Raw genomic sequence first — 12,823 nt, 5'->3', positions numbered from 1 at the left:
AAATGGCCACGGATATTGAAACGGATCACACTGAGATGATCCCCAACCTCCCTGGCATGCCCTGCTAGATTTTTGGCCCACATCATGCCCGGACCCTGAGCCCACTACCGGAACTGTAGGCTATAGTACACTGATTTGACCCAAAAAGGCCCCATTCACGTCGTTACTCTTGTTTGTCCACCAAAATGGCCATGAATATTGAAACGGACCACACTAGGACAATCCCCAATCTTCCTGACACTCCACGGTCGATTTACAACCCTCAGCATGCCCAGACCTCGAGCCCACCCATAGAACCGTGGTCTATAGAACACCGATTTGACCTAAAACACCTCATTTGCATTGTTTTATCCGTTTGTCCACCCAAATGGCCGCGAATATTAAAACGGAATACACTGGGACAATCCCCAAACTCTTTGGCATGCCCCGGTCAATTTTGGCCCACAACATGCTCGGACCCTGGGCCCACCCTAAATTCCAGGACGATAGCACACCAAGTTGCCTGAAAATACCCCATTTGCATTATTTTGCGCGTTTATCCACCCAAATAGACACGAATATTGAATTGGACCACATTAGGACTATCCCTAACCTTTTAGGCGTGCCCCGATCAATTTTTGACCCACAGCACGCTCGGACCCAACCCACAAAATAAAGGGCTATAGCACACCAATTTGACTTGAAAATACCCTATTTCACACCTTTCTCAACTAAAATGGCAAAAGATATTGAAAAGAACCACACTGGGACTATCCCCAATATTCCTAGCATGACCCGATCGATTTTCAGCCTAGCACGCCCAGACCCTGGGCCCACCCTAAGAATCGTGGGATATAGCTGATCGATTCGGCTCGAAAATACCCCGTTCGTGCCGTTTCACCCGTTTGTCCACCCAAATGGCCACGTATATTTAAACGGACCACGCTTGGTTGATCCCTAACTGCCCTGGCATGCCCCAATTGATTTTTTACACACACCACGCCCGAACCTTGGGACCACACCCAGAACCGTGGGTTATAGCATACCAATTTGGCCCAAAAATTCCCCGTTCGTGCCGTTTCACCAGTTTGTCCTCTCAAATCGCCATAAATCTTTAAACGAACCACATTGGGATGATCCCCAACCTCCCTGGCACACCTCGATCAATTTTTGGCTCATAGCACGCCTCGACCCCAGGCCCACCCCCAATACCATGGGCTAAAGCACATCGATTTGGCTCGAAAATACCCCATTCGTGCCGTTTCCCCCGTTTGTCTACCCAAATGATCAAGAATATTAAAACAGACCATATAGGGACGATCCCTAACCTCACTAGCACGCTTTGGTCGATATTTGGACCACAACACGCCCGAACCCTGATCCACCCCTGGAACCATGGGCTATGCACACTGATTTGGTTTGAAAATTTCATATTTGCGTTATTTTGCCCGTTTATACACTCAAATGGCCACAAATATTGAAATGGGCCACACTGGGATGATCCCCAACATCCCTGGCACCCCCTGGTTAATTTTTGACCTACTGCACGAGCGAACCACGAGCCCACTCTCAGAACTGTGGGCTATACCACATTGATTTAGCCCAAAAATGCCTCGTTTGAGTTATTTTGCCCGTTTGTCCACCCAAATGATGATGAACATTGAAACGAACCACATTAGGACGATCCAAACCTCCGTAGCACGCCCAGGTCAATTTTTGGCCCACAGCACGCTAGGATCCCAAGCCTACCCCTGGAACTGTGGGCTATAGTACGTCGATTAGGCCTAAAAAAGTCCCATTTTCTCCACCCATATGGCCACGAATATTGAAACTGACCACACTTGGATGATCCCTAACCTCTCCGGCATGCCTCGTTAAATTTTTAGCCTACAACACACCTGGACCCCGGGCCCATCCCTGCAACCATGGGCTACAGCACACCGATTTGGCCCAAAAATTCCCCGTTTGCATCGTTTCACTCGTTTATCCACCCAAATGGCCACAAATATTGAAACGGACCATACTGAGATGATCCCGAACCTCCCTGAAATGCCTCCTTTGATTTTCAGACTATAGCACGCGCAGATCTTGGACCAACCTTGGAACCGTGGGGTATAGCACATTGATTTAGCTGGAAAATGCCTTGTTCGCGTTGTTTCACCCATTTGTCCACCCAAATGGCCACAAATATTGAAACGGACCATACTGGGATGATCCCCAACCTCCCTAGCATGCTCCGATAGATTTTTGACCCACACCACGCCCGGACCCTGACCTTACCCCCAGAACCGTGGGCTATAGCACACTTATTTGGCCCAATAAATGCCCCGTTTATGCTGCTTTGCCTATTTGTCCACCCAAATGGCCACAGATATTTAAATAGACCACACTGGGATGATCCCTAACCTCCCTAGCACGCCTCAATAGATTTTTGACCCACAACACTCCCAGACCCTAGGCTCACCCTAGAACCGTGTTCTATAGCACACCGATTTAGCCTGAAAATTCCCCGTTCATGCCATTTCGCCTGTTTGCCAACCCAAATGGCCACGAATATTGAAACAAACTACACTGGGATGATCCTCAACCCCCCTGGCATGACCTGATCAATTTTTGGCCTACAACACGCTCGGACCCCGGGCTCAGCCCTGGAATTATGGGCTATTGCACACTGATTTAGCCAAAAAAAAATACCCCGTTTGCATCATTTTACCCGTTTGTCCACCCAAATGGCCACAAATATTGAAATGAACTACACTGGGATTAGGGCTGTGAAAAAACTGAACCGACTGATAAATCGAACCGATAAAAATGTTATTGGGTTATCGGGTTAACGATTTTTTATTGGTTTTATAAAAAATATTATTGGGTAAATGGTTCGCTATTGGTTTTAGCTTATTGGGTTATCGGTTAAATCGATAACCCAATAAGGATACACCAAGTTATTGTTTTATCCCTATTTATGTTATATATATAAATCTCTCTCTCTCTCTCTTTATCTATCTATCTATCTCTCTCTATATATATACATATAGATTTGTGTATGTATATAGATTATATGCACTACTAATTCACAATTCAGTGATTCACAAAGTATTAACCTATGCAGGACAACAAAGGCAAAATATAAAGTTCGGCTATTATCGTAATGAAAAGCTTGAAGCATTTAAAGCTTCCAACAATTAGGATTTAATTTTTTTCCTAACTAACATTCAGTTCAAGTTTGAAGATTCTTGTAAACTAAAATACATTGCGTAGGTTTTGGCAGCAATTAAGATTTCATTTTTTTATGTTAGTTATTGCTATTTCTATTTTATAAGTATTTTCTTATTGGTTAAACTGAAAACCGAATCGTTAAGGACCAAAAACCGATAAACCGAAACCGATAAGAAAATATCTTATTGGTTGGTTATCAGTTTTACATATTTAAAAACGAAAAATCGATAAACCAAACCAATAACACGTAAAACCGAACCGAACCACCGATGCACACCCCTAACTCGGATGATCCCCACCCTCCGTGGCATGCCCCGGTTGATTTTTTGGCCCACAACACGCCCGTAACCCGAGCCCACCCTCGGAACCATAAGCGATAGCACACCTATTTGGATAAAAAATGCCCCGTTCGCACTGTTTTGCCTGTTTGTCCTCCCAAATTGCCACGAATTTTGAAACGGACCACATTGGGACGATCCCCAACCTCTCTGGCACACCCCAATCGATTTTCGGCCCACAGCACGCTCGGACCCTGGGCCCACCCCCGAAATTGTGGGCTATAGGACATCGATTTGGCCCAAAAATGCCCCATTCACATCGTTTCTCCCGTTTGTCCACCCAAATGGCCTCGAATATTGAAACAGACCAAACTGGGATGATCCCTATTCTCCAGGGCATACCCTGATCAATTTTTAGCCTACAACACACTCGGGCCTCGGGCACACCCCCAAAACCATGGGCTATAGCAAACCAAGGAGGCCCAAAAATGCCCCGTTTGCGTCATTTTGTCCGTTTGTCTACCCAAATAGCCACGAATATTGAAACGGACCACACAGGGACATCCCCAACCTCCGCTGCACGACCCGATAGATTTTTGACCCATAACACATCTGGACTCCGAGCCTACCCTTAGAACCGTAGGCTATAGCACACTAATTTGGCCCAAAATTGCCCCATTCACATCGTTTCGCCCATTTGTCCACCCAAATGGCCACGAATATTGTAACGGACCATATTGGGATGATCCCCAATATCCCTGCCATGCCCCGATTAATTTTTGGTCCACAGCACGCCCGGACCCAGCCCACCCCCAAAATCGTGGGCTATAGCACACCGATTTGGCCCGAAAATGCCCAATTCATGCCGTTTCGCCCGTTTGTCTACCCAAATGGCCACAAATATTGAAACGGATCACACTAGGACGATCCCCAACCTCCCTAGCATGGCCTAATCGAATTTCTTCCCACAGCAGTTCAGACACCAGGTCCACCCCGGAACCATGGGCTATAACACACTGATTTGGCCCGAAAATCTCTCATTCGCATCGTTTCGCCCATTTGTCTATCCAAATAGCCACGAATATTGAAACGGACCACACTGGGACGATCTTCAACCTTTCTGGCATGCCCCAGTTGATTTTTGGCCCACATCACGTTTGGACCCCGGGCCTACCCCTAGAACCGTGGGCTATAGCACGCTGATTTGTCCCTAAACCCCCCTTCATTTGTGTTGTTTCATCCGTTTGTCCACCAAAATAGCCACAAATATTGAAACGGACCACACTGGGATGATCCCCAACCTCCTTAGTATGCTCCGATCAATTTTTGGCGCACAGCACTCCCGAACCCCGGGTTCACCCCTGATATCGTGGGCTATAGCACACCTATTTGGCCCAAAATGCCATGTTCACACTATTTCACCCGTTTGTCCACCCAAATGGCCTCAAATATTAAAACAGACCACACTGGAATGATCTCCAACCTCCCTGGCACGCCCTAATTGATTTTCGATCCACAGCACGCCCGAACCTCAGGCCCACCTAGAATCGTGGGCTATAGCATACCAATTTATCTCAAAAATGCCTCATTCGCATCGTTTGTCTCGTTTGTCCACCAAAATAGCCACGAATATTAAAACGGGCCACTCTGGGATGATCCCCAACCTTTTTGGTACACCTCGGTGTATTTTCGACCAACAGCACATCCGAACCACGGTATCCCCAAAACCGTGGGCTATAGCACACCGATTTGACCCAAAAATGCCTCGTTTGCGTTGTTTCGCCTGTTTGTCCACCCAAATGGCAATTAATATTGAAACGGACCATACTGGAACGATTCCAAACCTCCCTAGCACGCCCTGATTGATTTTCAGCCACAACACGCTGGACCCCAGGCCCACCCCAGAACCGTGGGCTATAGCATACCGATTTGGCTAAAAAATACCCCATTTGCTCCATTTCGCCCGATTGTCCACCCAAATGGCAATGAATATTGAAACGGACCACACTGGGATGATCTACAACCTCCCTAGCATGATTCGATCGATTTTCGGCCCACAGCACGTCCAAACCACAGGCTACCGCAGAACCGTGGGCTATAGCACACCGATTTGGCCCAAAAATGCCTCGTTTGAGCCATTTCGCCCGTTTGTCCACCCAAATGGCCATGAATATTGAAACGGACCACACTAGGACGATCCCCGACCTCCCTGGCACACCCCGATCGATTTTTGGCCAACAGCACACTCGGAACCGTGGGCTATAGCACATCGATTTGGCCTAAAAATGCCCCGTTTGCGCCTTTCGCTCGGTTTCCACCCAAATGGCCACGACTATTGAAACAGGCCACGCTGGGACGATCCCCAACCTTCCTAGCACACCCCGATCGATTTTCGTCCCACTGCATGCCCGAACCCCGGGTCTACTCTAGAACCGTGGGCTATAATAGACCGATTTGGCTCAAAAATGCCCCATTCGTGCCATTCTTCCTGTTTATCAACCTAAATAGCCACGAATATTGAAATGGACCATACTGGGATGATCTCCAACCTCCCTGGCATGCCCGAGTCAATTTTTGACCCATAGCACGCCCGAACCCCGAGCCCTCCACCGAAATCATGGGCTATAGCACACCTATTTGGCCTGAAAATGCCCGTTCGAGCCGTTTCGCCTGTGTGTCTTCCCAAATGACCACGAATATTGAAACGATCAATACTAGGACGATCCCCAACCTCCCTGGCATGCCCTGATTGATTTTCAACCCATAGCACACCTGGACTCCGAGCGCACCCTCGAAACCGTAGGCTATAGCACACCGATTTGATCCGAAAATTCCCCGTTCGCGTCGTTTCGCACGTTTATCCACCCAAATGGCCACGAATGTTGAAACGGACCACACTAGGACGATCCCCAACCTCCCTGGTACGCCTCGGTCAATTTTTTGCCCACAGCACGCCTGGACCCCGGGCCCACCCCGAAACTATGGGTTATAGCAAGCCCGTCGAAACGGGCAAAAAATGGCCCATTCACAATGTTTTGCCTATTTTACCACCAAAATGACCCCAACGGCCCCGCTGGAGCACCCACATTCGCTCCACAACCCACTGGAAGGCCCCCTACCTATTTTCACCCAGATCCGGCACTAGGCCCCGTGCCCGCCCCCGAACTGTGGGCTAACTTTAACATTCGTACAAAGCATCAGTGATTGTTTCTCGTGTTGACAATATGTCCAGGAAAGAGCAAAACACCATGGGGATGTGATGTACACAGCCTATGTTGGCTTGAAGCATCATGCATTAGTGGTTGATTACATGACTCAAAACTGATCTACAGATCACACGAAAATAACTTAACGGCGCTACAATGTTTCACTTCGGGCAGTATAACTAACATCATAAAAATTCACAGTTGTTGATAGTTGGTGTCTTTTCACAAGATGTTATCTTTCTCTTGACTTTGAACTACGTGGATCATAAACTGGCTTTTGGAACTACAAAGAATTGTTGCGCATATCTCAGCCCAGAACATATTTAAGATGGCAACTTGTTAGCTAAGTGGAGAGCAAGTTTCTCTCTTTGAATTGAAGCAGATTTATCCATAGAATCGCCAACTTGTTGCCCATAATCAGGATCATGATTATGGGTCATCGCCACTTCATCTTGAACTCCATCTTTTAAATCGATGAGGATGTTGTGCAGCAGGCAGCATACAAGAATCATCCTTGGTAACTTTTGTTTATCAGGCCTCCACATTACTCCTTGAATGATCTTCCATTTATCTTTTAACCTGGCCAAAGCCCTCTGTGCCACCTTCCTTGTTGCAAAATGGCGCTTGTTGTAATCGACTTGATGATCAGAAAGTTTGCGTCCGGTATAAGGAGTAAGAACCCATGGCAAAAGGGGAAACCCTGAGTCACCAACGATGTATTCTCTCAGTTCTGTGTCGTTTGAGAGCTTAAATTTCTCCCCACTTAGTCTCTTTCCTTCTTCCGCGAGTTCAAAGAATCTTGAACTTTTGAGCACCTCAGAGTCACTTAGACTTCCAGGCCAGCCAGCTAAAACATCTAGGAATCTCATATCAGGGTCGACAATTGCTTGCAAAATCATACTGTGATTCTTTTCCAAATCGGACCAAACTTTACTCGATGGATCAGCTGTAGAGAGGCAAAAAATGATATGTGTGGTGTCAACAGCACCACAACAATTGGGAAGGCCTCGGATATTCTCAAATTTAGACTTTATGTCTTTCATATCTTCTTGATTTGAAGGCCAACTGATATGGTGAAGGCCGCTTTTTTCCATGGCTTCCACAAATCGCCAAGTTATCTGAAAGACAGCCGACTGGTGTATTCCAAGAGACTCACCAACAACTGACAATGAGTCGCCTGAACTCAGCCGTCTCAAAGCAACAGCAACTCGGTCATTTAGAGACAAGAACTTACCGCCGAGATCAGTTATGTTTGTAGGTTTAGACATCATGTCTTCCTTCACAAGTGAACAGATGTAGTTGAATGTCTTCCTTGAAAGTTTGAACAGAGATTCAAATGTAACTGAATTTCCTTCCTCCACTGAAGACCCTGAGAAGTAACACACAAAAAAGGATCAAATTTCATTGCTGCAAATTTACGGAAGCACAAAGTGAGGCCTTTTAACTGATGAATATTATCTCAGGCACAAAACAAAAAATATTTTTCCTCAGACTTACTAACTAGAAATGGAACTTGCAAGAAAGAGGTTATAGTTCCAAGCTTTTGTTTCAAAGCCGTCTTGTCAACAAGGATGACAATTCTCTTTAATCATGTTCGATATACTTTTTGATATCATCTATTAAAAGCACAGAAGCTTTGGAGCAATGGATATACATAGCCATCATTTCACGAGTACTTGAAAATATCCTGAAGCACTTCTCTATCTGATTATCCAGTTTGCCCAATTGCATTCTTCTGATATCTAACGCAAATCTGCTAACAGTTTAGCCCATAAGGCTAGATCAAAACAATCTAAAGAAAGCACTATTCATTAAGCTTGGCTACAACAGTCTTAAATACAGCTGCGAAAAATTAGCTCCATTTGCTTAGCCTTAATACCCAAAGTCTTCACTCGAAAACTTCATCCAAATACCTGAGCCAACCAATACTTACAGAGTTCTAGTCAGTGCCAATATTTATTAAAAAAAATTGGCAGCTGATTAGAACGGTAGAAGAATCGTTCTGTTCGGCTTTTGAGGTGAAATTCTGGAAAAAAGAATTAAAGCAAAGAAATGGAAGCTGCCAATATGAATTATACTCCTACAAGTCACCAATGAATTGGAGGTTGAACTCTTTAACAATGAGCATGTAAAGTGTCAACCTTTGTGCCCATGAATCCAAGTTTCCAACTAACCCTTCAAAGTTTGCAAGTTGTAAGTCTATGTCCTTTCTTATTGTTCCAACCTTTAGTTACCTGCCTTTTGTCTCTTTAGTTACAACGAGATAGACATAGCATCTACGAGTGTGACCGAGCAGTCAATTAAGTGGGTGAAAATCACAGGCAACCTTGGTTCAAATTTCGACAGAGACAAAAATAACTAAATGATGCAGCATATCCAAGGGGAGGTTGTGTAAGTATGTGCAAACGCCATAGTGACGAGACGCGGGTGGAATTAACAATAGTCCATGTTGGAGCTATGCTTATTGTAAGGGTAAGTACGAGAAAATGCTAACAGCGAAAGTATGAATGGAGCTAAAGTATAACAAAGGGTAACAATTAACCAATATCAGATAGTATAGGAGCAAATTTGAACCTTTTCCCTATAAAAGGGTGATAGAGCATACAACTAAATGGGTTAAAACGAAAAAAAACACTTCCGAATTAGTGTTCTTCATGAGGAGATAGAAATAGCGAGAGCAGCACACACTTCAAACATACCACTAAGCATAGCTTCTGACTTCAAAAGTTTTCACTTTACTCATTTGTAAAGAATAAGCCTACACAGTTTGATCGTTATCCTCAATTGTTTTTCTTTGCTATAGCCTAGAGGCTAGAACTGCGTGTTCATCTGTCAACGTGGTTTGGTGAAGGGAAATAACAAAGACTGATACAATTTTCAGTTTGACGCATGTTCCGAGGTAACGTTACTAGATAAGTCCACCAGCCTATTAATCACTTAGACAGGTAACAAGATTTAAACTTTAATCAACCATTGGAGGATATTTGTTCAGTTGACCTGTACTTTATTCGTTTTCATCAGTAGATATGGTTCAGGTGTAACAAGACAAGAGAACCTACATTGCATATAACACCGATATCTTCCCTCATTTTGATCTTCTTTATCTAAATTTCTCATTCATCTTTCAAGAAAAACAGAACAATTTGCATTCCTAGAGCGGCTCAAGTGAGTGGCGAGCTGCGAACTTAATAATTCTACATTTGGTATGAGGATATGATGCAGTCTTTCTACAAAATCCCGAATAAGCAAATAACAACAGAGAATAAGGTAAGATGTAGAAATTGCATTAGCTCCAGCAAATTATAGGAAAGCATAACGATTGGAACGGAACGCAAAGTGATTAGGAGTTCAGTGAATTGTAGCTAATGGTAAAGACCAAAAGCAAACATCTACTATGATAATGCACGCTGAACACTCCTATCATGTATATCTTTACAGTCGATTAATGAATATGTTGTTGAAAAAAGTAAAACTCACATAACCAAGTAAACCAGATTTGATCCTTTGGATCAGTTATTCATCATAAAAGATAAACTCTTATTCCGTTGCTCGTTGATCTTTTTTTTTTTCATTGTTTCAAGTTCCTCCCTTTTGGTGGCTAACTTCGTTATATCAGTATCCAAAGTGTCACAGAGAAATCCGGGATTCAGAAACCAAAATTTTCACCCTCCCATCTTTTATCATTCAAAAATATCTCATGCATCTATTAGCAACAACAACATACGTAGTGTAATCCCACAAGTGGAGTCTGAGAAGAGTAGAGTGTACTCAGACCTTACATCGTAAAAGATACCCATGCACTAAAGAAACTCTAAGAGAACGCAGCGAATACAAGAATCTTTGATACAAAAAATTGGAACAAGTATAGCCAACATCTTAACACTCCATCAATAGCAAGAACCGAAAGGTTGAATCCATCAATTTGAATCCCGTATCTTCCTGTGTTCGAGTTTCACTGCTACCACTCATCTGACATACATTTTCATGTGCTTAACTTTAAAAACTAATCAGGCTCACATGTAAGGATATGTGTTGTGAACCTGGATAAACAAGGCAAAAATATCCGTTCCAATGACATGAGACGGCCACAGAATCCAACACTCCTCATTTCTTATTTTTTCTTGGATAAACGAGAGATTTCACCACTAGCCATTTTCATGGTTCAAGGAAAGAAAACACCCAAGTTTCATTAACTCAAAGTTTCACCCAAGGATCTGGCCTAGTGTATCTCATGAGGTCTCACTTTTAAATCCCGGATGCAGCAACACTAAGGGGTCGTTTGGTAGGCTTTATTCAAGAAAATAATACATGTACTAGCCATGGTACTATTTAATCATTTGTTTGTTTAAACCTATGTATAACTAATACATGAGTAAGTACTCTCCTTATACACTACCAAACGGCCCCCAAGTAATTTCTTCCCATCCTAATGTGTCCAAGACTGGGTGGACAAAGTTACCGATAACTGTGTTGTAAATTATTTAATCCTTTGTTTGGCAAGATTTCCAACCTATGTATAACTAACACCCCGATAAGCATGGTTAACGACAGACCTAATCCCAGCATTTAGCATTACTAGAACTACCCTTAATATACCGTGCCAAACCAAAAAGTGGATAAGAAATTCAAGCATAACTAATCCCAGCATTCAGCATTACTAATACACGGATAAATATGCTTATTGACATAACTACCCTTAATACGCCATATCAAACCAAAAAGTGGATGAGAAATAACCTCAAGCATAACTAATCCTAGCATTCAGCATTACTAATACACGGATAAATATGCTTATTGACATAACTACCCTTAATACGCCGTACCAAACCAAAAAGTGGATAAGAAATAACCTCAAGCATAACTAATCCCAGCATTCATCATTACTAATACACGAATAAGTATGATTAAAGACAAAACTACCCTTAATATACCATATCAAATCAAAAAGTGGATAACAAATAACCTCGAGCTCAACTAATCCTAGAATTCAGCATTACTAATACATGAATAAACATGGTTAAAGACAGAACTACCCTTACTATACCATGTTAAACCAAAAAGTGGATAAGAAACAAACCCAATATTCAGCATTACTAATACACGAATAAACATGGTTAAAGACAGAACTACTCTTAATATACCATGTCAAAACAAAAAGTGGATAAGAAATAATTCCAACATTCAACATTACTAATACACCTTATACAGTACTTACCAAACAACCCCCAAGAGGTCGTTTTGTAGAAGTGATAAGGATAACTAATCTCGAGATTAATTCAGACAAGGAGCTTATCCCATGTTTGATTGGGACAAAATGCATGAGATAACTCATCCCATGAGTATAGTATTTTTCTTATCCCTCCTTGAAGGTGGAATAACTAATTCTGGGATAACTTGTTTTCCAACTAAACAACCCCTAAGTGATTTCTTTTATCTGTACTAAGCCTTGGTAAACAGAGTTACTCGATAACAGTGTTGTTGGGATGTCATGTACCCAAAGAATTAGTTGAAGCTGGACCGAACACGACGGTTATAAAAAAAACTCAAAGTTGACCCAAATCCCAAAATTTCCAAAACAAACACAACCCAACAACAAACATGACAAAAAAATGCAGCATAAAACACATCACAAAAAAAGAACACAAAAATCAAGAAAGTACATGCACAATAAAAATGAAAACTTTATTACCAGAAATTCTTTTGGAGAATTCATCCCACCAATCTGAAGGACAAAGTTGAGATACAGAAGAATGTAAAGGGGTATATTGGTCAACATCTTTTTCCACTTTCTTCTTCCTCTTTAACCCCCTTATAGGTCCCATTGAACAAATAAAACTCAAACCCAATTATCTCAAAAACTCAAAAAAGGAAAGATTTTGAGAAAATGGGTGTGCTATTTTTGGAAAGTTATATGTAGATATGAAGAAAGTAAAACAAGAAGGTGATGATGGTGTAGAAGAGTTGTAGAGAGCAAGTGTGGAGAAGAGGACTAAAATGGCCAATTGTAAATTTTTGCTTTAAAGAAGCATGCAGTAATATATATACCATCTCTTATATATTTTGCTAGTTATTTTATTACTTATTTTTTGGTGTTTGATTTTGGAAATGACATTAATTCAAGATTAAATGATTTCATAAATACGA

At 42.6% G+C, this 12,823-nt stretch overlaps 1 protein-coding gene across 1 annotated transcript; it reads right to left on the bottom strand.

Annotated features, from left to right (window-relative positions):
• Positions 1-6,729: 6,729 nt before the first annotated feature.
• Positions 6,730-12,799, bottom strand: LOC107872689 (protein ALP1-like). The gene is made up of 2 exons (XM_016719313.2): positions 12,369-12,799; positions 6,730-8,048 (listed from the first exon to the last, which is right to left on the bottom strand). The coding sequence occupies exons 1-2, from the start codon at positions 12,499-12,501 to the stop codon at positions 7,003-7,005; spliced, it is 1,179 nt and encodes a 392-aa protein (XP_016574799.1). The 5' UTR covers positions 12,502-12,799; the 3' UTR covers positions 6,730-7,002.
• Between the last annotated feature and the right edge of the window lie 24 nt (positions 12,800-12,823).

This window comes from Capsicum annuum, unplaced genomic scaffold (assembly GCF_002878395.1).
Source record: "Capsicum annuum cultivar UCD-10X-F1 unplaced genomic scaffold, UCD10Xv1.1 ctg4662, whole genome shotgun sequence".
NCBI lineage: Eukaryota > Viridiplantae > Streptophyta > Magnoliopsida > Solanales > Solanaceae > Capsicum > Capsicum annuum.
The sequence above is the reverse complement of the archived record's forward strand: the minus strand, read 5'-3'. Positions and strand labels throughout refer to the sequence as shown.